We start from the raw sequence: 26,814 nt of genomic DNA on the forward strand, positions 1-26,814 counted from the left end.
AAAAAAAATTCATAAGTTGCCCAATCCCATTTGTTCTCTGTTTTCACTTCTGAGTCTTTCCCTCCTTTTTATTGTTTGGGAATCTTCGGGGGTCAAGGGGGACAACACTGCAGTTTGTAAGGTTAGATAAAGTATATGATTTCAAGCCATCTTCCACTTAAACGGCTGTTTTGAATGTTTGCATTCCACAAGTATGCATTATAGCGCACCCAGAGGGAAAGGAGTGAGAATAGGGGAAGAGAGAGCAGGAGAACTGAGAAGAAAAGAGCGTGGGTTCAAGGAGCGACGAACCTGCTTTTTTCGAGAGCCAGCAGTAGAGCAGCAGTGCACCTGCAGCAAGGCCCACCATGAACAGTGCCCCGGTGACTGCTGTGGCAACTGGACTGCTTCTGTTCTCAGTCAGCCCTGAGGGGGAAACCAGGCACATGAGCGAGAGAGAGAGGCATGAACAGCCTCTGCCCCTGACACTGATGCCTAGACCTGAGACAGAGGAGGACTCTGGGTGATCAGGACTCCTGGGACTGAGTAGGTGTTGGTGTGGCCTCTGTCTGTGCCTGGCCATGGCTGATGGGCAGGATGGGCTGTGGCCAGTGAAGAGGCGGTTAGCTGATGACCTCTGCCTCCAGGAGTGTTCTTTATCTTTGTCCTCCTTCCCACATCCTATCACTTGGAGATCCAGCAACTTTGTGTATCTGACCCTGTGGGTATCATGTGGGATTCCAGAACGCCCTTGGAGGAACTATTTGTCCACATTTGTAACCTGGACATAAGAAACTTACCTGAGATGGAGAGTGTCACCACTTCACTGCATTTGGTTTCCACCTGATTGTCGGCCTCACAGGAGTAGTTTCCAGAATGTTCTGAGGTCAGGGAGAAGTTGAATGATGCTCCTCTTCCTCCAGAGGGTGCTGAGAGGTTCCCCAGGATGACATTCTCATGATAAAATCGGTACAGGATTGGGGGTGAGCCTATGAGAGCCTCACAGTGTAGCTCCACTATGTCCCCCACCACAGCCTGGGCCCCAAAGACTCGCAAGGTGAGGACAGGGCGAGACACTGGAACTGAAGAAGAGGAAAAAACCACCATATGTTTTTATTCCTAACATATTCATAAAGAAAAAGATATATTATAAGCAACTGGAAAGAGATCTCAGTCTTGAATACTAGACTGGAACACAAATGATAGACAAAAATCATCATGTTTGTCTATAAATAGCTGTCAAGGTGCAGAACATATCCAATAGAAACTGTAAAAAGCACTGAAATCACTAAAAACTTCAAATAGCTAATAAATATACAGAAACAAATCTTATCTTCAGTGTTAATGGAATATATGCAAAAAACAACATCCATAATTTGCTATTCTTTTCCCATTCATCAGATTGGCAAAGTTCAAATAGGTTCATATCACTCATGAGATTGCAGATTATCAGGCATCTTTGCTCTAAGTGGGAATGCAAATTTAAGACACAGTGTTTAATGGCAATTTTGCAGAATACCAAATTAATTATGCACAAAAGCTTTGACTTACCAAGTCTACTTCTCAGTTCATCTCCTTTAGAGATAGTGTAGAATATGCCAAGACAATTGTAAAAGGATTTCTATTGCAAACTTTGGAAAAAATAGGTAAAAAACTAGAGGCAGTCCAGGCACAGTAGCCTAGTGGCTAAAGTCCTTGCTTTCTTTGCACACACCAGGATCCCATATGGACATTGGTTCTAATTCTGGCAGCTCTGCTTCCCATCCAGTTCCCTGCTTGTGGCCTGGGAAAGGAGTTGAAGATGACCCAAAACCTTGGGATTCTGCACCCACATGGGAGACCAAGAAGAAGCTCCTGGTTTCAGATTGTCTCACTCTGTTCATTGTGACCACTTGGGGAGTGAATCAGCAGATGGAAGACCTTCCTCTTTGTCGCTCCTCCTCTCTGTATATTTTCCTTTCCAATATAAATTAAAAAGCAATAAATCTTTAAAAAACCTAGAGACAACCTAGTGGACAAGGCAATGAATTGGGAAAGTCATCCAAGTTGTACTTTTAAACTAAAGGCAAGAAACAGTTTTAACAGAAAACTACAAGCTGTATAGTGTGATTCAAGTTTGATAATAACAATTCTATGCTTATAGACTATTTCTAGAAGAAATATGCATGAAGCATTTAGCAGTGGTTATTTCTGGTGCTTAGAAAGTACATGAATATGCAAAGATGTGTCAACAGGTAAAAAGAGTATGGCAATAGGTAAAACGAGGACTATCTTTCTTTTATATTTTCTAAGGATTTATTTTATTTATTTAAATGGCAGAGGGAGAAAGACAGAGGAGGGGGAGGGTGGAAAGAGGGATATATCTTTCTTTGACTGGTTCCTTCCCCAGACGCTCACAAAAGCATAGACTAGATCAAGCCAAATCCACCTAGGTTTCCCATGCGGACAGGGGTTGAAGTATTTGGACCATCTTCTTCTGCTTTCACAAGTGCATTACCAGGGGGCTGAGTTCAAAGTGGAGTAATCAGGACTTGAAATAGTACTTGGATGTGGGGTGCCAGCATGGCAAGCAGTCACTTAACACACTGTACCACAGCACTGGCACTTCTACCTTTATTTTTACATTGTCCCATTTGTATCATTCAAAATTTTATCAAAACTACTTATGTATTCTTGCAGAATAGTATCTTACCAAAAACTAAAAGGTTTTGTTAAAGTATGAACATGAAGGATGAAGGAATTTTGTAGTCTAGATTAACACTGAGACTGATAGGGCCATTTTTCAACCTGGATTTCCCATTATGCCTGTAAGCTATGACTCCATTCTTCATGCTTCAGTTTCCTCTCCTGAAAACTGGGTATCCTCACAGGCATATCTTCATGGTTACATGCGACTTTGCATGTCAAGCCCGAAGCACACTGCTTACCACGTGATGAAGGCTCAGTGAATGTTAATGATAATGTTGTTAGGAAAGATGATAATGAAACATTTACTGCTTTCCATGACCCATGCTGTAGTTCCAGAACTCAGGCACCACTCACCTAGGCTACAGAGGAAGACTTCAGCTATGATTGCAGCAGCATTAGAAACAACAGACATTGTAACTAAGAAATCATAGAAGTGTTGTTGTAAGGAGAAGGGAGCAACACTTGGTCACTGACACATGCCTCAATGGGGGAATCTTAAGAAGTAGTTGTTGAACACAAGTAACAATAGTTCCTGTGACTCTTAGAGGAAAACTGGATGAGGCAGATGCTGTTGATGGAGGGGAGAACCATGAGTTGGCCGAGTGGAAAAAACACGATCAGAAATCAAGTCACCTCTGGATGTGAAAGGAATGATCACACAGGCTACTTAGGAGAGATTCTGGATCCTGGGCTAGCATTGCTGATTGAACTTGGTCATTGAACTGGCCCATGGGAAACTAGGAAAAGGAGTCCATGTCTTCCTGATGCTTATAGTGTTTCACAATCTCTCGCATCTCTGGGATGTATCCCAGGAACAGAGATAGTAAGTTCTTCCTTCGCACATTTCCTTCATATTCTGTTTGTCCAAATCACAGAATTCTTTTTTTTTTTTTAGATTTTAAAAATTTTTTAATTTTTATTGAAAAGGCAGATATACATAGAGGAGGAGAGACAAAGAGGAAGATCTTTCATCCAATGATTCACTCCCCAAGTGAGCGCAACAGCCGGTGCTGCGCCGATCCGAAGCCAGGAACCTGGAACCTCCTCCAGGTCTCTCACAAGGGTGCAGGAACCCAAGGCTTTGGGCTGTCCTCAACTGCTTTCCCAGGCCACAAGCAGGGAGCTTGATGGCAAGTGGAGCTGCCGGGATTAGAACCGGCGTCCATATGGGATCCCGGTGCGTTCAAGGCGAGGACTTTAGCCGCTAGGCCATGCCGCTGGGCCCCAAATCACTGAATTCTAAGGCAGGGTAACCGACACTTGGTATAGCATGTCAGCACCAGATCAGCACCAACAGCCTGCAGCACCAGATCCTATATGGGAGGTAATTTGAGTCGTGGCTGCCCCATTTCTGATCCAGCTCCCTGCTAATGTGCCTGGGAAGGCAAATAATGATGTCTTAAATGCCTAGGCTCCTATCACTCACAAGGGAGGCTTTGGAGAAGTTCCTGATCCTGGCATTGGTCTGCCCGCCCCACCTTTTTTTTTTTTTTTTTTTTTACCATTATGGCCATTTAGGAAATAAATCAATAGCAGGCAGATCTCTCTCTTTTTCTCTCACTCACTGTGTCCTTCTCTTTTTCTTGTTATAACTTTGGTTTTCAAATAAATAAATAGCTCTTTTTAAAAAAGAATTCTACAGCAAGGGAAGACTGTGATCTTCATCTTGTCTTATTTATCCAGTGTGAGTGAGGAAATTTAAGTTAATATAGGACAAGATGCTTGGCCAAAGTCATACTGCTTGTTCTTAGGAGCTTGGTCTAGCACCTTCTCTAAGCAAGTGTTTGGAGTTTTTGTTTTATTTAGGGCCTTTTAAAAATAGAAGCAAAACTCATTTTCTGTTGGTTATTACACTTCAAGGCAAGAGAACAAAAGACAGCTTTGAGAATTCGATTTCTATTCCATAACACCCTGCTCTAGATTTCTCGCCTGGAAACTTGATTCCTTGCTTTAAGATATTTCAGCATCTCCCCTGGAAGGCTAGACACACAGCTACTATTTATATGGGATGCTGTAGAAATATAAGGAATATTAACTCTATGGTAATAAAAGAAGCTCAAGAGAAGCTTATTGGAAGTCAATGAGAAGAAATCAGACAAGGAATGTTGTAATCTTTTAGAAGTTTCTGGTTTCCTTTCAGTATCATAATTTCAGATCAGAATATAGTCTAGGGTAAGCATTTGGAGTGCCCAAGTTTCGATTCTGATTCTGCTTTCCAGTGCTGCTTCCCGTTGAGGCACATCCTGAAGGCAGCAGGCGATGACTCAGGTACCTGAGTCCCTGCCACCCATGTGGGAGATCCTGACTGAGTTCCAGTCTGCCAGCTTCAACCTGGCCTAGCTCCTAGGGGAGTAAAGTAGCAGATGGCACATCCTTGTGTGTTTCTCTGCCTTTTAAATAATAAAAAGGAGATAGTTTATGGTCTAAAAACACCATTACATTTTGTGGGTTTTTTATTGGTTACATTGCAATACGTGACACAGTTTTATAGGCACTGGGATTCCCCTCCCCTCCCCAAACCCTCCCCCCATGGTGGATTCCTCCACCTTGTTGCATCACCACAGTTCAGATTCAGTTAAGACTGTTTCATTGCAAGCATCTACCAAGCATAAAATCCAGCATCTTACTGTTCAGATAAGTTCAACGGTTTCTTGGGGAGACCATCTCTGGTCTGAAGGTAGAGCCGGCAGATATCATCCCAATCAATTAAAAGCCCCGACATAACATCAGTAACAATTTATAATGTTATTGAGTTAATTGACATGGTATTGAGTAACCAATATGTTAAAAAAAAAAGAATGCAAGTTCTGAATCATATCCTGTGACTTATTCATTGACATTTCAATTGTAAGTTTATACACAACCGGGTTCTATACACCTTAAAATGGCTATAGATTACTATTTAGCTCTCTCGTGTCTATTTTAATTTTAGTATTTAGCAGTTTATAGCGTTGAAGCATGATTTTGCTGAACCTGGCTGTTTTTCAGGTAGTCTAACTCTGTAACTCTAATAAGAAATGTGTCAACAGTTTAGGTGAACAGTTTTAGGAGGGGTGTGCAGAGAAATCTTCAATACCCTAGTGAGGAGTAACTAATCTTTGCGTCCTACCTAGTGAGGTATAAGTGCATCCACTCTGACCGTTTCCTGTCTAAGCTTTCCTTGTTGTTCTCTGTCAATCTATTCTAGATTTTTGTTTGTTTGTTTGTTTGTTTGTTTGTTTGTTTGTTTTGAGGGGTTGTTGGAGCGATCCTGATGGTCATTGCGAGAGAGGGTGGGGACCCAAAGTCAGAACCAGGCAAGGACCAGAGAAAGCTCCCCTACCATTACATTTTCATTGAGATTTTATCGCATTTAAGAAGACTAGTTGACCTGTGAGCTGGGAAAGTCAAGGTTCCTTAAAGCTACTATAGGAAGGACCCAGTCTTTAAGTGCTATTGATAGGAGGGATGTGTGGGTTCTATGCCAACACATAACCCTGAAAAACTCTATATTTCCATTTTCAATTCTTGATTGTGCTGGTGGTGGGCAGGATCAACTCACCTGTAACGCTGAGTGTCACTGTATTACTGTGCTGGGCTCCCAGCATATTTCTGGCCTCACAGGAGTAGTTTCCAGAATGTTCTGAGGTCAGGGAGAGGTTTAGTGATGCTTCTCCTCCATAGAGGGTTGAACTGCTCCCAAGGGTGACATTCTCATGATAAAATTGGTACAGGATTGGAGGTGAACCTGTGAGGGTCTCACAGTGCAGTTCCATGACATCCCCCACCACAGCCTGGGCCCCAAGGATTCTCAAGATGAGGACAGGGCGAGACACTGGAACTGAAGAAGAGGGAAAACAATCATCAGATCCTTTCGCTGGAATATATTCCTCCTAATAAAAGTCGTTTCAAGCAGGGAACATGCTTTTTCACAGTCTTTAAGACTCTTCTGACATTATTCATAACTCGGGAGTAACTTCATCAGTTTTCAGAAAACAATAGCATACATGTAATACTACACATATTTGGAGCACTGGGAAATGCAAACTCAAGTATGTTTGACAAATCTGAAAACAAAGATTACACTGAAACCTGGACATGTCAGAAGTCAAAGGAGAACTGAGGAATGTGAGAAATTAGTGAATAGAACTTGAAGAATACGAGGCAGTCAGCTTATACATAACCAGGGAGGCAATTCAGAAGTGAAGCCCACTACAGAACAAGTACTGACGAATCTGTTTGCTTATTGTGTTCATTCATTGAACAGTAATAGGGTAGTAAGTAGGTTGTGAGACCCTGATGGAGATTCAATGGAGAGAAAGCTGTAGTCTTTGCTCTCATGGAGCTCAGAACCTAAAATGGATGACAGGGCAGCAATTAAACAGGAATACAAACATGGAACTCAAGTGTCAGTAACTGATAAAAGAAAGCAAAGGACAGGGTGCAATGGAATGTACATCATTGGGACTTAATCTAGCATATACCAGTTGGAAGGAGTATCCTCATAAAGTGACATATGAAATTAACCACATGACGGAAGATCTGGTATATGTAAGAGCCCTGAACTGGGAAGAAGCTGGCCCTGATGAACTACTGAAACAGGGTGGCAGCATCACTCAAAGAGTCTGAATTGGTCACAAAACAGGAGGCTGGACGCTGGGTAGAGACTCATTAGCTGTGCTGGAGATTCTGACCTTTCATGGAGCAATACAAAGTCTATAAATCTACCATTCAGGGGTGTGAGGTTGACCCAATGCTTTCGTTTAAAAGACTTCTGATCTTCTTGTGTAAAATGACCCTAACTGGGGCAGAAGTGAGTAGTTAAGTAGAATTGTGTTAATTATAAATAATGTTAAATTTGACCTGGATAGCAGTGGTGGAGATAGAAAGAGATTCACAAAATGTTTACGAAGTAACAAATTAGACTTAGTAGTTGACTGACCATGAGGAGTCATGAGCTTTTGAGATATTTGAGTGCAGGTGAGGTGTGTGCAGGTGCTCAGATGAGAGGTCTCATTTAGAGACAGAAGTGTAGAAGTCATTATTTGCAGATGTGCAGAGCACTTATGGATAGCATTCTGAGGATCTCCAAGAAAAGAGAAGATAAAGGGCACAGCCCTCAGTTCTTGAACATAGTAGTGCTTAAAAAAATATAACAGAAGAGGTTAGGAAAAATAAGACTGAGAAGGAGTGGTCAGAGAGAGGGAAGAACTGCAAGAGGAGAAGTTTGTTAAAATTAAGGAAGAGAGTGTTCTGAGAAGGAAGAAATGCTTACCACAGCATGTGAGATTTTAAAAAGGAGAAATAAGACAAGTTGTGAAAACAGACTGTTGGATTTAAAGCCATGGAGGTTTTGTGTAGCCTATTTAAGAACTGCTTTGAGTAAGAGGTCAGAAGAACGTAATGAATTAGTACCTAGCAAGTAATGAGGGAATGGAGCAGACTTGGGAAGCTGTTTCTGAAAGTTTAGCTATGGTGGAATCTAGGGTGGAGGCATAAGTGGGATTTGGTAAAGCAGATTTTTTTAGATATGGAAGCACTGTAGCATGTCAATGCTGAAGGAAAGTAGTCAACAAGAGATGTCGGAGGTAAGAGGAGATAAAAGGATAGCAAGAGTTTATGAGAATATATGAAAAGTGGGATCTAGGGATTAGGTGGAGGGGCTCACTACATGTGGGGGCAGAAAAGTCCTCCATCCACACCATAGAAAGACAAGAGTTGAATTAATTTATGAATACAGAAAAAGACTTAAGTTTGGTGGTAGAAGTTGAGGGTGACATTGGATTAGGGAGGACGTAGAAGTGGTAACAAACTGGAATTTCCATAGATATATGAATAATGGTGATAGAAGGACTTGAAACAAGAAGAAGGATGGGAGACTGCTCAGATAGCAGGTGCTTAAAACTCATTTTGGAGATGCAATGGTGTGTGCTTGTGTGTGTGTGTGTGTGTGTGTGTGTGTATGTGGGAAATGTGTATGTGTGTATGCAGAGAAGAGGATAGGGCAAGGTACTGAGTGGGCCACACCTGTGGATATGATTCATAGTGACGGCAGAATGTCAGATAGAGAATAAGATACCAAAGCCTTCATTTAGAGTGGACACAGCCGGGAGTTCAGCTGACAAGGACAAATGGGAAACAAGGATATTGCTGAATGGACAGGAACATGTAAGAAGGCAGGAGAATCATGTTGGGAGGTTCCTCAGAGGGACTCTAAGCCACACTGGGACAAGGGCAGGAGAAGCTAGAGAGAAATTTGTGAGCCAATAAGAGAATGTGCTTGCGTTTTTAATGACTGATATAAAACTGTGATCACATTATCTTCTGAGGTGAGACATAATAACTTCATAGCTTTCTTACTGATCACTATTGACCAGGATATAGTTCGTATTTTGAAAATTGTATTCTTTGTTGGGGGAATTTTGGTCATTGTGGACAAAGAGTGTTGCCATAAAGAAAAATTCATGGAGAGAAACAAAGGTACAAGTTTCTGAACATGTAGAATTTGAAGCTTCCAGATAGAAGTCACGTAGGCAGAAGACATGTCATAACATCATATATCAAACTGTAAAGGAAACAGAGTTCCAATCATCATATATCAAATTGTAAAGGAAACAGGGCTGCCTGTTGGGGAAGGTTGGAGGAGATAACGCATCCCTTGAGCTGTTAGTCAAAGAATCAACTCACCTGTAACAGTGAATGACATGGTGTCACTGTGCTCAGTTGCTACATCATTGTTAGCCTTGCAGGAGTAGTTTCCAGAATGTTCTGCAGACAGGGAGAGGTTGAAGGATGCTCCTCCTCCTGTGGGGGCTGAGTGGCTCCCCAGTAAAACATCTTCATGATAAAATTCATACAGGATTGGGGGAGACCCTCTGGAGGCATCACAGTGCAGCTCCAGCACGTCCCCCACTACAGCCTGCATTCTGGGAGCCCTGAGAGTGAGGACTGGGCGAGACACTGGAACTGAGGGAGCAAAGAGTTAATTGACATGAGTTTCTTTTTTATAAAATAGCTCCTCATTTACACATGCACACACACAATCAAATGATACAGAATTATGCAAAGTAAACATATATAAAGGTCTATACTTGTCAACGATGTCTTGAGTATTTGGTAAAACTGTCTAGATCTTTTCTAAGCATAAATACACTAACTCACATGAACACATAATCAACTCACATATGTGGCAATATAATACACACACTGGTCTACAATCTGCTTTTTCCCTTAGCAAAATATTGTGATTATTTTCTACGTCATTACTTAAAATCTCTATGACTCACTTAAAAATAATTTTTATCCAGGTCTAATTTTTAAAGATTTATTTATTTTTTGTTGGAACTGCATTTTACAGAGAGAAGAAGTGATAGAAAGATCTTCCATCCACTGATTCTATACAAGTGGCTGTAACGGAAGTAGCTGAACGTTTCTGAAGCCAGGGGCCAGGAGCTTCTGCAAGAGCTCCCAGGCAGGTGTGGTGTCCCAAGGCCTTGGGCTATCTTCTACTGCCTTCCCATGCCATAAGCAGAAAGCTGGATGGGAAGTGGAGTAGCTGAGACACAAACCAGTGCTTATATGGGATCCCAGCACTTGAAGGTGCAGGATTAGCCAGTTGAACCATTGCATTGAGCCTTCAGCTCTAATTTTCATAAAGTGAAATTTCTTAAAATTACAACTTAATAACTTTGAATTTTTTTTATAATCACAAAGTATTTCACTGCAGGGATTTGCCATGAAAACATTCAAGCAAATCTTTAATAATGAGACTATTGCTATTTTTCAAGGTTTGGATAATGTTGCTTTGAAAACAACTCTACATTTGTACATGAATTGCTTAGGATAAATTCTCAGAAATGGGCTTTCTAGGATAAGTGAATATTTTTAATAAATATATGTAATACCAGGATGAATGGATCAATTTATGCTTATACTAATATTATATATGAGAATTTCTGTTTTCTCATTTTCCTTACTTTAATGATTTATTGTCTTTTTGCAGTTTTACTGTCTATAGTTGTCCCATTTGCACAATTCACTTATTTTGTCCTATGTAATCCTACACACTACCAGTGGAATGTCCATGAAACTTTGATAATTTATTCATGATGGGTTACTGTCAATAAAGTGTTAGTAACTGATTTATAAAATGGAAGAATTGAAATCTGTTCATTTTTAAAAAACTGTTGGTTACTTATTTTTTTCCATTTCCCATCATCAGAACAGCAGTCATGGGAAATAGCTGTTCTTTACTTCCACTTCTTCTGATCAACTGATTTGTTTTTTCTCTGATACATTTTTTTCTTACATTTTCAGTGTAACAATAGTTACTTTCTATTCTGTAACCACAATTATCACAGTTGACTAGCCTGTGTTTCAAAAACTATATAAGTGGTTTACAACTTTTTTCTCTTAATTAAGGCCTCTTAATTATCCATATGTAGTAGATCTCCATAGTCAAATCTCCTTCTTCATACTTACTTACTGCCTTTCTACTTTGTATTCTGCATTATTTTCTCAAACTGATTCTTCATTCAATTAACCGTTTTCAAAGATACCCATTCCATTATTATTGCTTGAAATTTATATTTCAATTCTAAAATGATTTTATTATTTTTTCTCTTGAATTTATTAGAATTTTAAAAATCTTTTCTGAATATCTTATCTCTTCTCCGAGTATTTTAAATTGCTTCTTGCACTTTACATGTGATCCATGCTTTCTTTAATTATATTGGAAATAGTCACAAGAACATGAGCTTTTTTTTCTTTTCCTAAAGTGATTTTTCTTCTTCTTCCTTTTTAAACATCTTTTATGATGTCATGATTATAGAAGCCCATTACACATTACAGAGCATAAACAGCTGTGGATTTTAAGAAATAGCAAAATTGGACCCAACATGATGGCTCAGCGGCTAAATCCTCGCCTTGCATGCGCTGGGATCCCGTATGGGCTCTGGTTTGTGTCTGGGGTGCTCCACTTCTGTTCCAGTCCGTCTGTGGTCTGGGAAAGAAGAGGATACCTAAAGCCTTGGGGTGCTACACCCATGTGGAAGACCCAGAATAAGCTCCTGGCTCCTGACTTTGCATCAACTCAACCCTGGCCATTGTGGCCACTCGGGGAGATCTGATAGAAGATCTTTTCTCTTTGTCTTTCCTCTTCTTTGTAAATCTGCATTTCCAATAAAAATAATTTTAAAAGAAATAACAAAATTAAGAAAAAGAAACTAAGCAATCGTAGTAGTTTTGCCATTATTAATGTGCTCAAACCTTCCAAAATGTATAGTGGAAAATATAATGCATCTGTAATAAAGATGCTATTGCTTTGTAGTAAAATTAACTTTGGGCCTTAAATCAAGAGCTCTGAGCATGAGTTCAAATTCTGTGTATGTAGTAGTGAAAATTTGGACAAGACACAGTAAAGTAGACTTAAATTTGTTTTCTAATTCATGAAATAAGTAAATTGGTAAATACTCGTACTTTTATCCTACATAACATTGTTGTATATGCTTTTTATATTTACTTTTAAATATTAAGAACTAGAAATTTTAATACTTTGCCATATTCATCTCATATATAGACATGCATGCATACACAAAAGTACTAACTTTTTCTTGAAAACAGGATGCTAATGTTACAAGTGTGGGATTCATGAGAATGCTCATAAACTGAGGAAAGAAGGGCATACTGTCACATAGTGTAACAAAGTGAAAACAAAATGTATAATTATCTGTATACCAAGTAACATGACAACCACTCCATTTTAAGCTTCCATATATTGATTCCTACATATAAAAGAAAACGTGATATTTGTCTTTCTGTGTCTGGCTTATTTCAGTTATCATAAATGATCTTCAGTTCCATCCATTTTGTTACAAATGTTGAAATTTCACTGTTTTATGGCTTAGTGATATTCCATTATGTATAAAATTTTATATTTTCTGTCATATTTTTAAAAGATCTATGTATGTATTTGAAAGTCAGAGTACAGAGAGAGAGAGGGAGGGGTGAGCAAAGAGAGAGAGGAGAGAAAGAAAGAGAGAGAGTCCATGTGCTGGTTCACTTCCAAGGTGGTTGCAAATTTCCAAGGCTGGACCAGGCCAGAATCAAGAATCAGGAGCTTCATCTGAGTCTATCATGTGGGTGGGAAGGGCCTGAGTATTTGGGCCGTCTGCAGTTTTCCCCAGGCCAATAACAGGAAGTTGCATAGGAGTGGAGCATCTGGGATTCTATCCTGTGCCCTTACATGATGCTGGCATTAAGGTGGCAGCTTGACGCACTATTCCACGACAGCCCCTGGAATACTCTTTAAAAGATATATGTATATGTGTATTTCTGTTTCTTTTTATAACTTAAATGCATCTATGCAAAGTCTACATTTTGAATCATTTTTGCTTACAATTTTATCCTGCAATGAATGAAATTATACTCAGGGTCTGGTATATGCTATATAACACTGTGAGTGTGTACTGCAGTAATCTCAGGGCTGCTGGTAGGTTCAAAAGGTGTATTCAGTAGAAAAACTTCCCTGGAAATGATTTTAGTAAACTTTACAAATTTTAGGAAATATTTGGACATCCAGGCTCAGGAGGGTCAGAGGATCTTTAATAAATTCAACAGAAAGATCCTTCATGAGATGTGTTGTGATCAAACTGTCAAAAGCTCAGGAGAAAGAACTGTTTCTAAATATTTAAAACAGCACAGGAAAAATATTAAATTGCATGTAAGAGAATCCGCACTAGACTAACATCAGACTTTTCAATGGGCATTTAAAGATCAGGAAAATGGAACAAGGTGATAAGCTCAAACTTCAGAAAGAAAATAACTGACAAGCAAGAATGTTCACACCCTTCAATGTTAGCCTTCAAAACTGAAGGAGAAATAGTCTTCTCATGCCCAGCATAAACTAAATGAATACACCATCACAAGCTAAGCCTATCCTGAAAATGCAGAAGAAATATTACTCTAAAATAATAGGATGATGGTCACTATTATGAAAACATGTGAAAGTAAAAAATGCAATAATACAGCAGATTCAAAAAAAGAGAACGAGATTTAAATTCTATCATTACAGAAACTGCTCAGTTTTGAATATGAGCAGTAAAAAAGGAGGAAAGAATATACACACAAAACAACCAGAAGGAAATTGCCAAATTAATAGAAATTCCTCTTTGCTTATTAGTAATAATCTTGAATGTTAACAGATAAAAATTTCCAGTCAAAAGATATATACTGGTTAAATGGATAAAAACCAAGATTCAGCAGTACACCACCAGCAAGACACTCATTTCAACAATAAGATTCAGATGGTTTGGAAGAGGAAAAAGTAAATAAATAATATTAAAAAAGATATACAGGTGGCGGATGAATTGGTTCAACTGACTGATTCTCCACCTCCATGCACAGGTATCCCATATGGGCACTACTTCGTATGTCAGCTGCTCCACTTCCAATCCAGCTCCCTGATTAGTTACCTAGGAAAGCAGCCTCAGGACCACTGGGATGGGCCAGTGCCTTGGGACCCTGCACCCACACGGCAGAAGCTCTAGGTTCCTGGCTTTTGATCCGCTCAACTCAGGCCATTGCTGCCATTTGGGGAGGAACCAGAAAATGAAAGATTTTTCTATCCCACCCTCTCTCTGTAAAATCTGCCTTTCCAGGCCCGGCGGCGTGGCCTAGCGGCTAAAGTCCTCGCCTTGAAAGCCCTGGGATCCCATATGGGCACCAGTTCTAATCCCGGCAGCTCCACTTCCCATCCAGCTCCCAGCTTGTGGCCTGGGAAAGCAGTTGAAGACGTCCCAATACTTTGGGACCCTGCACCCACGTGGGAGACCCGGAAGAGGTTCCAGGTTCCCAGCTTCGGATCGGCGCGCATCGGCCGTTGCGGCTCACTTGGGGAGTGAATCATCGGATGGAAGATCTTCCTCTCTGTCTCTCCTCTGTGTATATCTGGCTGTAATAAAATGAATAAATCTTTTTTAAAAAATCTGCCTTTCCAACAAAAATAAGTACATCTTTCATAAAAGATATACAAATGGAAAATGAAAGCTTTTAGGAGTAGCTATAATTTTACTAGACAAAGTAGACTTCAAGCTGAAAATCTTCAGAAGAGACAAGGAAAGTCACTGTACAGTGACAAAGGAATCAATTCAACAAAATAAAGGGACACACGCATATGTATATGTAATAAAATATAAATAAATAAAATAAAGTATAAATAATTCTAGGGGACCTAGAATTATTATTAAAGCTAAAAGGAGACATAGGGAAATAGACTTCTATTATATACCAATAGTTGGAGGACACCAACATATCATTTTCTTTTTTTTTTTTTAAGATTTAATTATTTTTACTGGAAAGGCAGATCAGATTTACAGAGAGAAGGAGAGACAGAGAGAAAGAACTTCTATCTGCTGGTTCACTCTCCAAATGTCTGCAATGGCTAGAGCTGAGCCAGGACCTGGGAGCTTCCTCCAGGTCTTCAAGTGAGTGCAAAATCCCAGAGCTTTGAGTCATCCTCTACCACTTTCTCAGGTCACATACAGTGAACTGGAATGGAGTTGGACAACCTGAACAAAGACTTGTGCCCATATGGGATCCCAGCACTTGCAAGGTGAGGACTTAGCTATTGAGCCATCATGCCTGTCACAACATACCATTTTCATCAATGGGCAGGTCATCCAGACTAAAAAGTTAATAAAGAAAAATCAGATCTAAAATAGTTACAGAATGTTTCACCTAAGTGGTGAAACATTAAGCATCAGCATTTAGAGCATTCTGTAATGACTGCATGTAAGCCTCAAACCAAAGCACAAAACATTAAGAAAGAGAGAGAACGAGCAAGTTGGCAGCCAAGTCACTGCAGTGACCATTTCCATACAACCTTTGAGCAGCTATGTATGCACCAAGACATCTTTACAAGCTGATTCTGGTATAATACAAAAAGAGCACAGAAGTAGAGTTGATTACATAGCCCCTCCTCCAGCTTCAGGTGGCCTACAATGGAGAGAGATGACTTTCTCTCTGCTTGCCTGAGGGGATTAAGTCCATATCTTGGACTTGAAACCAGCATCAGGTTGTTTTCTACATGACAATCTGTGATAGACAAAGCCCCAAGACCTCTTCTCCTAGTTCCTTATCAGCAGGCTGAGGCTTTGAACCATGCTTGGCTAGACTGCCTCCATAACTCTGCATCCAACCTCCATTAGACAGTGATACAAGACTCCTAACGCTGGGAACGATGCAGCAAAGGGAACTTGGGATCCTGCCTGAACCACAGAGCTGAGTCAGCGCTGAGAGACTCAGTACCTCTTAACGCCCAAAGGCCTCTGCACCCGGGTAAGGCCAGAGCTTCATAATATCTGACTTAAAACATACAACAAGGCTGTTGTAGCCAAAAAATTTGGCATAAAAAGACACACAGACCAGTGAGTAAAAGAACAGAGAATCATATTTCTATAGCCAACAGATTTTTTATGATGTCAGTAGCAGCACACTTTACAGAAAGGAAAGTTTCTTCCATCAAAGGCTTTGGGAAAACCAGATATCCATTTGTAGAAAACGGGACCCAGATTCCCATCTATCATACACAAAAATTAACCCATTTGGATGAAAGATTTAAGTAAGATCAAATGTCATGAAACTACTGGAAGAAAACAGGGGAAAAATTGGTCAGAACATAAATCCTGGGGAAGACTTTTTAGATAAGAACACAAAAGCAAAATCACAAATTACAAAGGGCATTATATTACACTAAAATGTTTCTGCACAGCAAGAGAAACAATCAACAGACTGCAAAGAAAATCTGGATTATGGAAGGAGAAAAATATTTTCAAATTCTTCATTCAAGAAAAAATTATTTTCCAGATTACTCAAGAAACTCAGGCAACTCAACCACAAATAATCCAACCTGATTTTAAAAATAATGGGCATATGGCATGAATAGATATTCATTTACTTAAATGGACAACAAGTATATGAAAAAATGCTCAGTATAATTAACCTTCAGAGATATTCAATCAAAAAGCACAATTAGATATCACATTACTCACATTAGAATGACTATTATCAAAGCTATAAAAGCTGATAAAGGGTCCCAGCGTAATGGCTTAGTGGCTAAAGTCCTCATCTTGAATGCGCAGGGATCTCATATGGGCACCTTTTCTAATCCCAGCTCCCTCTTCCCATCCAGCTCGCTGCTTGTGGTCTGGGAAAGCAGTTGAGGATGGCGCAAAGCCTTGGGATCCTGCGCCTGTGTTGGAGACTCGGAAGAAGCCTCTGACTCCTGGCTTTGGATTGGTTCAGTTCCAGCCATTGTGGCCGATTGGGGAGTAAACCATTGAACAGAAAATCTTCCTGTCACTCCTCCTCTCTGTATATCTGCCTTTCCAATAAAAATAAATAAGTCTTAAAAAAAAGCTGGTGAAGATGCAGAGAAAGGGGAACCCTGAAACTGTTGATGGAAATAAAACTGCATCAAATTTTCTCAAAAACTGGAAATACATCTGTTGCATAATTTGGCTCTCTACTGGATATGTATCCAAAGAAATTGAACTCAGCAGATAAATTGAAACATCTGTAGTCACACATTGATTGCAGCACTGTTCACAATGTTAGGATATGGAATCAACCTGTGTGCACTGTCTGATGAATGGATAAAGAAACATGTTATATACACACAGTGAACTATTATTCAGTCATCCAAAAAGAGGAGTGTAATACTGTCGTTCGTATTAATATGGATGGAACTGAAGGACATTGTTTGGGACTTTGACAAGTGTTTCTCATCTTCCTCTTTTTCCTTCAGGTTTCATGAACTCTTAGGTTTGGCTTCCTATCTCAAATCAAATAACAGAATTCTGGAGCTCCAAAGGATCTTGATTATTGCCTTATCTGACATTCAGTACAAAACGATGATACTGAGATAAAGCTTAAATGCTTTGTACAAAGCATGAAGCACCTATCGTCATAGCCAGAGAGAGAATTTAGGTCTTCTGATGCCTGGTTACCTCAACAAGTTGAGCAACACATTTTTCATCTCTATTGACTCCCTGGGAAACTTTGTGTTGTGCGTTTGGGTCTCTAAAAAGTTATTTTCATAACTTTAATTTAGCATATCTAGTGTTGTCCAAGTGCCCCTCCTGTCTTGGTCATAAATTGTTTAATGGAGATTGGCAGTTGGTTTAAGAATAGCCCATTTGGGCTGACATTGTTGTGTGGAAGGTTGAACTGCCACCTGCAACACCAGCATCTCATATCTGAGTTTGAGGGTTGAGGGTTTGAGTTCCAGCTCCCTGTTAATGCACGTGAAACGGCAACAGAATATGGTCCAGGGGCTTGGGCCCCTACCATGGGAGACTCAAATGCAGCTCCGGTCTTCTGGCTCCAGCTTGGCTTAGCCCCAGCTCTTCTAGCTTTTGTTGAGTGAGTCAGTGCCTAGAGGATTCTCTCTCCTTCCATTTGACTGTTGTTTTCTTCTCCCTCTGGCATTCAGCTTTTAGAAACACTAACTCATTCACTAACTAACTAGATAAATTTATCTAGAAAATATAGGAAAGTTCATTAAGAAGTTTCCCAGTGGTGAGTGGAGGCTTTGAAGCTAGGCTGTTCAACTGAAGTTAGACTAGTTAGAACCATGACTCAGGCACTGACCCATGCAACGGGAAAGTTGTAGCAGACACTGTAATACTGAACTTTCTCAGAGGTCTGTGTGAAGACTGAATGAGGACCTAGGTCAACAGATAGGTAACTCACTGAGAGGAGAGACAAGAGTGGGGATCAGGTTGACTGGGGTGAAGATGGAAGCTTTCTAAAGGGGTTGGCAACAGAGAGGTTGGGATTAGTGTAAATCCAGGGCATACCGGTGATGGAGAGACTCACTGGTTCACTGTACTGGGTACCAAGGCTATTGGAAGCACTGCAGTGGTAGTTTCCAGAATGTTCTGCTGTTGCAAAGAAGTTGAAAGATGCTAGTCCTTCAGAGGTGATTGATTTCATCCTCAAGGGGACATCCTTATGATAAAACCGGTACAGAATAGGAGGAGAGCCTCTCCTGGTTGCACAGCGAAGTGTCACAGAGTCTCCCTCAACTATCTGGGCCCGGGCTGTGCTGATGGTGAGGACAGGCTGAGAGATAGGCACTGAAAGAGAGAAAAATTAGTCAACAGTTACTTGTGCATCTTCCTGTCAGTTTCATCCCATGGTCTGCGCAAATGTTTGTCTCTGTTGTCCACCAGTCCACAAGGCATCCCAGAACACCACACAGATGCCCTACAACTCTGCCTTGTCTACCAGGCTTGTCTTCCAGTCTGTTCTTTTCCTATTAGACTTCTAGTTTCTTCTCTTTCCTTGGATCTCCCTTTTGCACAGATGGTGACTTCAGGTTAAGAAGTTCCTTACCTCCCCTTTGCTAGACACACCCCCTCACTCTCTCAGTTCCTTCTTGCTTCCTATAGCCAAGGAAGAGCTTTTGCTATGTCAAGCAAAATAGAAGAGATTATTAAAAATGAGGTTTACTGGAAGCAGAATGATATGACAATGGGGATACCAGGAGCATATTCATAGATATAGAGGTAAGGGGTAATTTTTTAAAAGGAGAAATGAGAAGGGTTGTGTAAAATATCTTGAAACTATAATCCTTGGCTGTAAGGGTCAACAATACGGGTGGTGGTCTGTTCAATACCACACGTGTGACTGTTGGGCACATGCTTCTATCTGGAGTGCAGCTTCCTTCTCTCAATACCTCCCCTGTTCTCCTGAGATGCTCTTACTCATCCTCGGATTTCAAGTCATACACAAATTCTCCTGGAAAATCTCCCCCATCTTCCATCTCAGATTGGGATGCCTCCTCCAGGCGCTTCTATTGCTCAGGTTGGTGTTGGTTCTGTCCTTCATCAGTACCTGCCATTAGATCCCCTGTATACAGGGCATATTAGCTTAGTGTGATATGTTCTTAGCCATCAGTATAGTTTGGTATACATAATCTATAAAAGCATTCTGTACTGGGTGAATGAACAAGTCATTGTATAGAACTTCACACATTTCTGGGTGCCTTAAATAGTGTTTCACCATCACTGATCTTCTTGGACCTTGGGATGTCAGGAATATGCCTGTCTGTTTCTTTCATCTGATGACTCTCTTCAAGATCCCCTGGTCCTTCCCTTTACGCTCTTGCACATAATGTTGTAGAACAGAATGGATTTTGGCTCATCTACAGTCAGGCTTCAGTGTTTTACAAGAGAGGGAATTGAGTCAAATTTCAGGCTTAGCCGAGACTAGATCCTATGCCAGAAGTTCAGGCCCAGATTGCATTGTGTGCCTGAAATTAGACCTGAAATTTGGCCACACAAGGATGGTGCAAAACTGAGATTCAAGGCTTAACAGAAACTGCTTTAACTTAACTATCATAACTATCTGACAACTTTAATAGCTGTGAAGGCATTAATCCAAGCATGCAGAGATATAGTGTCTGCTGGTGCTTCTAGTCCATTCCTTATGTGTAACTCTTTTACATCACTGCCCAATCAATTCTTAAAATACCTGAGCCAGAGGGAGATCTTTGGAGTGCTTATAGATTTTCTGTCTATCTTTATATCTCACATGACTTTGAACAGTGGCGATAATCAATGTCAGATATGACATGGATAGGGAACACCTCTGTGCACCAGGGAACTGATGACATAGTTAGTGAAATCAGTTTAATGAATACAAATCATGCAGAGCAAGAGAAAAACAGTCCTCAGAAGTTGGGGTAAAAGGAGAGAGAAAGCTACTGTGCTGACAATCAGGGTGGGATGATTGGGCTGCTGAAGGGACAAGACATGAAGAGGCAGAGAGGTGTTTCCAAGAGCTGGCATGTTGTGAGCAGGGCATTGGCTTGGCCAGAGGAAGAAACGGAAGTGCTTGGAAGGTGAGAGCACACTTCTCAAGGGTTTGAGAAGAGAGGGACCTGGGCCAGGAATGCATGAGTGGCAGAAATCCAAGGCTTACCAGTGACAGTGAGGCTCACTGCCTCACTCCTCTGGGGCCCCAGGCCATTGTCAGCTGTGCAGTAGTAGTTTCCAGAATGCTCGGCAGTCAAAGAGATGCTGACAAAACTTACTTTCCATGAAAGGGTTATCTTCTTCAGAAAAACATCTTCCCGATAAAACTGGTACACAATCGGGAAAGAACCTTTCCAAACTTTGCAGTAAAGTGTCACTGTGTCTCCCTCAGCAACCAAGTCCCTTCGAGTTCTGAGAGTCAGCTCAGGCTGAGACACTGGCACTGAGGGAAAGAAAATTAGTGAACAGTTACTTCTGCCTCTTTCTGTCACTATCAGTCCATGGCCAGTGCCCAAGCACTGTCTCCAGCGCAGCCTCCATGGACTCTCAGGACAGGACAGTGACCACCCTCCCCAAGCTTCTCACATGAGCTTTGTCCTGGCTGTAGTGCTGTGCTTTCTACTCTGTTCTTTCCTGCCCTCTGGGATTCCCTAGTTATTATGCAGCTGCTTACTGTTTATGAAACAGTAGAGAGGATGCTCTTGGGGAAGAAGTCTCTGCTCCTGCTGCTTGCTACCTGTACAACTCCCTTCTTTGCCCACTTCCCACTGCCCTGTGACCACAAAGGAGCTGCCCCTCCTACACACATCATTCTGAATCTTGTCAATCCTGAACCTCTGTTTTTCTCACCAGCTCGGTTGGCCTCAGGGCTCTGCCCTAGACTTATCTCTTCTGGAATCACACAGCCTTCTAAGGTCTCCTCCAGTACTCCTACCTACCCCCAACCTTGACCTTCTCTGTTTACAGATGAGAAGACCAAAGATCAGGAAGAGGCAAGAACTTCTGTAGATGAAGTTCTGAGCTTTTTGGGGACACACAACCTGGCCCTGACTGATCCTACTGGCCAGGTTAGCTTACTTCTTTAGCTCCCTCTGACAGAGAGTGGCCTCTTGTTGCTGTTTGGTTCCCCAGTCCACTGTCTGGGCACCAGGTTCCTTCCCAGAGTACAATGAAGACAGGAGATGATTGAAGGGAATTCTGTCTCTGTAGGAATCTGATTCTTCAGAATTTCAGCCTCATGATAAAACAGAGAAGACATGGAATAAGCCCCTCGTGATTCCCTAGCACATTTTCCACAGCATGCTAATCCCTAGAAGCCCTGAGAATTATAAAAAACAAAAATTCCTGGGGACTGGAAAGAGACATTGGAATGTCTGGGGAGGGTCCCTGCACATTCTTAAATCAAGGGTGCTTGTTAGGAGGCGTGGCCATGGCTTTGTCTTCACTCTAACAACCTGTTTGCTTTGGCTGTATTTTCAAGGATCGTTTACTTAAACTTGACAAGGTATTAGAAAAAATTATATGTTTGGACATATAACAAATTCTTGGACATTTTCTTTATGCCTTTCTCTAAGAACTTCCAGAAATTTCCACTTTCTGCAGTGCCTTCCGTCCCTAACTCCCTCTGCTAATCTTCAGCTAACTGCTGGTAGGTTTTCCAGAGCTTTGTTATTGATAACCACCAATAACCACCTCCCTCTCCCAAACTCATGGTGTTTTAATGATCCTCGTGTGTGTCTTGATAATCCATTCCTCAGGTGATACCCAGCAGGACACACCTTTTACCGTGATGGTCACTGGCCTGTTGGCTTCATAGTGATAATGACTATTGTTGGCTTCACAGGTATACATTCCGGCATCGCTGCTTTTCACCTCCAAGATCTTGAATTCTGCTGCTGGTGAAGCCTGAATTTTAGTTTTTTTTCTGTTTGATATTTTGTACCAGGACACTGTGATGGGCCCACGGATGCCCTCTACTGAGCAGATGAACACCAGCTCCTGCCCTTCCAACACTGACTCTGAGGCTGGGACAGTGTGTACTTGGACTTTGACAGCAGCTCCTAAAGGAAGAAAGATGATGTATGGCATGGTTAGCAGCAGGTTATTCATGGGTAGAAAACATCGCAGGTTAGAACAGGCTACATTTAATGATGTCATGTGGAAAGTTGGCCTGGGATGAGGGAGGAAGTGGGAGAGTGTCGTCCCTCCTTGGTTAGAGAGGCCCTCTGCTCTTACACAGAGAGGGATAAGACACAGAGGTAACTCTGCCTACCTTGCTCCATATCTACTTATTCAACCTGAAGAGCAGTACAGAGATGATGACTAACGCACTATAGTTGGGGGAAATGATGAAGGTATTAATGGGACAGGGAGGCTTGATAGCACAGGTGACTGTCCAGGGGTTCAGTGTTAAATGAACCATTGGCACGTGCAGTATGTTTGCTCTTGAGGGAATACCTCCCAACCCTTTGTGCGTCATTTAGTCAAAGGGAATTGAGCCAGGACAGTTCCCCTGAGCAGGAAAATCTGTGATATAAAGGTCCCACATCTCAGATGGATGTGGTATTGTACAATGATTTTGACAGAGTGGTGCCTTTTTGAGTTATCCTGAAGACTTGAAGGCCAATAAAAGCTGACTGAAGAGAGGGGAATAAGAACTGGAGGTTGTTGTCCTATCAGTTATGTTGAATGAGAGTTTATGTTAGAAGTTACTGTGTTATAACTGTTGAGTAACTCCCCCCACCTGCCCCATCTTCTTCAACTTTTTTTTCGTTAAATCAATGGTCTAAGAAACATCTGGCAGCTCTATCTGCCAGAAAGATCAATAACGTTGTTTCTGACTAAGAACAAGAGTTAAGGGAAAACTGTCAATTCTATTTCCTCTTCACTTAGTAAAGTGTGTATACCAGATTATGCATCTTTTCCAAATTCTCAACCAGATTTTTCATGAAACAGACCAAATTTAAGCTGGGAAAGCATTTGGCCAGTGGTTAGCTGTTATGCTTGAGAACCTATACACATTTAGTAATGTAGGAAAAAGTGACAATGGATATAGGCCTACCCCTAATGGCATGAAGTTGGAACGGTTTGTTCCCCAAGCCACTGTCCTTTAGTTTTCCTGTTCTTCAGCTCTTGCCACTAAGCTCTTAGCATTTTGAGATTTTGTCCTTAAGGTTGGACAGGGTCTGTTGAAGCCTGCCAGAGGGCTCTGCCATGCCCACTGCTGACACCTACATGTTTAGCAGAAAAATATAGTATCAGGGAACCAGAGAGTTCAGAGACAAAAGAGAGTTGTATCTAATGACATTAAAATAAAGAAAAGGGGAAAAAACCCTTCTTTTTCTGGACTTCACTTGTTCTTACTTCTCCTAAGAGCCGTTGAGAACTGAGGTCTTTCTTTTCATTCAGCTCCCTTTCCTACACATAGGGGAAACACTTTACGTGAACCAGTGGCCAGCTTAAAACACCATGCCTGGGGTGATCTTAGAACCCACACATACTCACTCTGTACTTGAACTGAGAATGTAGGACTGCTTTTCTCAATGGAGGAACCCATTGCCTCACATGAGTAGCTTCCTGAGTCTTCTTCCCACACAGCAGGTATTTGGAGCTCTGTGGATCTCTGCCAGCCTGATCCCAGGGTCTGTTTCTCTTTGAAGAAACGGAACTGGAGCTGAACACTTGACTTCTGGGGAGGGAGTTGGGTCTCACAGGTCAGGGTCAATGGGTTCCCTTCTACAGGCCTCCTGGAACTGGCTGTCAGCACAGGTCTTGGAAACAGCTCTGGAGAGAAGGATCACAAGCACCCCAGAGCAGTGAGACTTGGAGCTGCTCTGGAGGAGAACACAATTCATTCTCAGCACATACAAACAAAACATGTGGAAGAAGCAAGCAAACGGGTGTCATGTTTGATTCCTAACCCCTCTTATCACCGAGCACGGGGGTACTTTGTTCCTTACAGGAATGGGCCCTGAAGTTCAATAGTATTTCAATCCACCTTTGTCTTCTGTAACAACCCCAGGGACCGTCCTTTTGACCAATCCCTTCCCAAAACCATGATGGCTTTACCTTGGACTTGGATTTTGACTGTGTTGGAGGAAGCATTACAACACTCTTTCCTAAGTTCAGTGCAATGGTAGTCACCATTGTCTTTCAGACCTGCGTTACGAATGCGGAACTCAGAACTTTCACCAAGAAATTCCAGATGTTTGCGATTCTTGTTAATTGCCTTTGCAGTCGCTGCTGCTTCTGCTCTTGACTTGCACCTCAGAATCACAAGGTCCCCTTCAAAAACAGCAGGTGGAGCCTGCAGAATCAGCGAAGCTACAGAAATCATAAGACGAGTTATTTGGTTCATTCAGTTTCCCCCCTTTCCTTTTCATTGTTATTGAAATTACATTTTTATAGGAACAGGAACATGAAGGAAGGATTCTTGGAAAATCATCTTTCTTTCCTGACTGTAAAATGAACACATGTACTTTTAGAAAAGTTGGAAAGCAGAAATGTGAGTAAAATCACCCATCATCTCAACACTTAGTTTTTTTTCAAAGTTCTTTCACCTATTTATGTAGATAATAATTCATGTATATTTTTCTTATTATGGAATGATTTGATATTTACAGGTTTGATAATCTGTCTGTAACTTACCATGCTATGAACACTTTTCTATGTCATTAATATCATTGAACATGATTCTCAACAACACTAATTCTGTTTACTTCCTAAGTCTTCCATTCTTGAACATTAGGGATCCTGCATTTTGAGGGATAATGCCCATGACTGTTTCAGTAGGTGTTTCCTTAGAGGAAAATTGTTAGATGAAGCACATAAATGTGTTTTTCACGTCTTGGTGCTGTGCTGCTTTCTGATTCGCGAATTAAAGAGCATTGTAACTATGATAACACTGCTGCAACTTCGAAGCAGTGATTTTCAAAAAAAAAATGTTTCTTCCTCTCTCTGACTTTTACTGTGCTAACCTACCTGTCATCTATATAGAGCTTGTTGAAAAAAGATCTATTTGTTTATTTCTAAGGCTAAGTTACAGAGAGAAATGAGAGAGTTCTTTCATCTGCTGGTTCACTCCCCAAATGGCTATAAAGCCTACAGCTTGACTGATCTGAAGCCAGAAAATAAGAGCTTCTTCCAGATTGCCCACCTGGGTGCAGGGGCCCAAGTACTTGGGCCATCTTCCATTGCCTCCCCAGGAAAATTAGCAGGGAGCTAGATCAGGAGTGGAACACTCAGGACTTCACATGGGAGGTCAGTACTATAGATGACAGCTTGACCTGCTAAGCCAGCGTGCCAACCCTTATCCAGATCTTTAATACAAAAAATCTGCATGCTATGTATTATTCAAATTAAATAATATGGATCAAAACCATACACAGATTCAGAAACCATTCACATAAGTGACTTTTTAGATTTCATTTTACTTGAGCAGCTGCTGAGAAAATGAAGATTCTTCTGTTTCACCCTATAGGATTTTATCTAATCACTTAGTGTCTGCTTGATTAAAAAGGTACCCAGGATTTGACTCTGATCAAGTAAAATTGTGTTTGTATGTTTAATCTATCATCCTCAGCTCTTCACGCATAACAATTACTACTTCAGGTCATTGGTCAATAGGTTTTATCCCAGATACCTTATGTCTTTTTTTTTCATTTTCATGTAATCTAATTGCAATTTGGGATAAAAAAAGTTTACTCACAGGTTATTTCACAACCAGGAAGGAAAAATGGATTGAACATGATTTCTGAAGTTTTCCTTTTAGTTCTTTCTCACCTTTAGAAAAGTCCAAGTGCACAGAGCTACTCAGAGCTGAGCCAGTAACTTGGCACCTGTAGTCTCCAGACTCTTTGACCTGTAGGATTCTTCCACGGATCTTCTTTACTGTCTTATAAAATTGCTCATGATACCATGTTGTTTTCCAGGGTGAATAGAAAGGAACTACATTGCAAGTCAGTGTCACGGACTCTCCTTCAAAGTTGACGGTCCATTTAGGCTCGAGGGAAATAAAAGGCTGGGGTATAGTTTCTGTGGAAGAGAAGATGAATCTGAGATGGAGGAGTCTGTGGTTTGGGCTGCAACGATCAGTGAAACATGGACTGCAGAACTACTACAGAGTCTTCTGGGCAGGACATGAATCAGCTAGGAAACTCATTTCCTCCAAGAGAGAGTGAATAACTGCTCAGGCAATGGTCATCAACAAAACGATTTCAACAGGGCAATGGCAGCAGGATACACTGTAAAATGCCAAAGGTTAGTTTTCCCAATGCCAAAGTGGATCCAAAAACAACAACAAAAAATGACCCTTGCTTCCATTTCATCATGCTCATAAACTCGAAAACAT

The 26,814-nt window shown here is 41.1% G+C and overlaps 1 protein-coding gene across 1 annotated transcript in view; it reads right to left on the reverse strand.

The window, feature by feature from the left end:
• FCRL5 (Fc receptor like 5) overlaps positions 1–26,814 on the reverse strand; it is a 40,437-nt gene that overhangs the window by 4,360 nt on the left and 9,263 nt on the right. Inside the window, exons 3-12 of the mRNA XM_058660476.1 lie at positions 26,247–26,498; positions 24,534–24,788; positions 23,970–24,248; positions 22,244–22,525; positions 20,632–20,907; positions 18,504–18,782; positions 9,334–9,612; positions 6,209–6,487; positions 780–1,061; positions 292–405 (exon numbers count right to left, since the gene is read on the reverse strand). Coding sequence (XP_058516459.1) covers positions 292–405; positions 780–1,061; positions 6,209–6,487; positions 9,334–9,612; positions 18,504–18,782; positions 20,632–20,907; positions 22,244–22,525; positions 23,970–24,248; positions 24,534–24,788; positions 26,247–26,498 — 2,577 coding nt within the window. The remainder of the gene's footprint in view (positions 1–291; positions 406–779; positions 1,062–6,208; positions 6,488–9,333; positions 9,613–18,503; positions 18,783–20,631; positions 20,908–22,243; positions 22,526–23,969; positions 24,249–24,533; positions 24,789–26,246; positions 26,499–26,814) is intronic.

This window comes from Ochotona princeps, chromosome 2, assembly GCF_030435755.1.
Source record: "Ochotona princeps isolate mOchPri1 chromosome 2, mOchPri1.hap1, whole genome shotgun sequence".
In the NCBI taxonomy this organism is placed as follows: Eukaryota; Metazoa; Chordata; class Mammalia; order Lagomorpha; family Ochotonidae; genus Ochotona; species Ochotona princeps.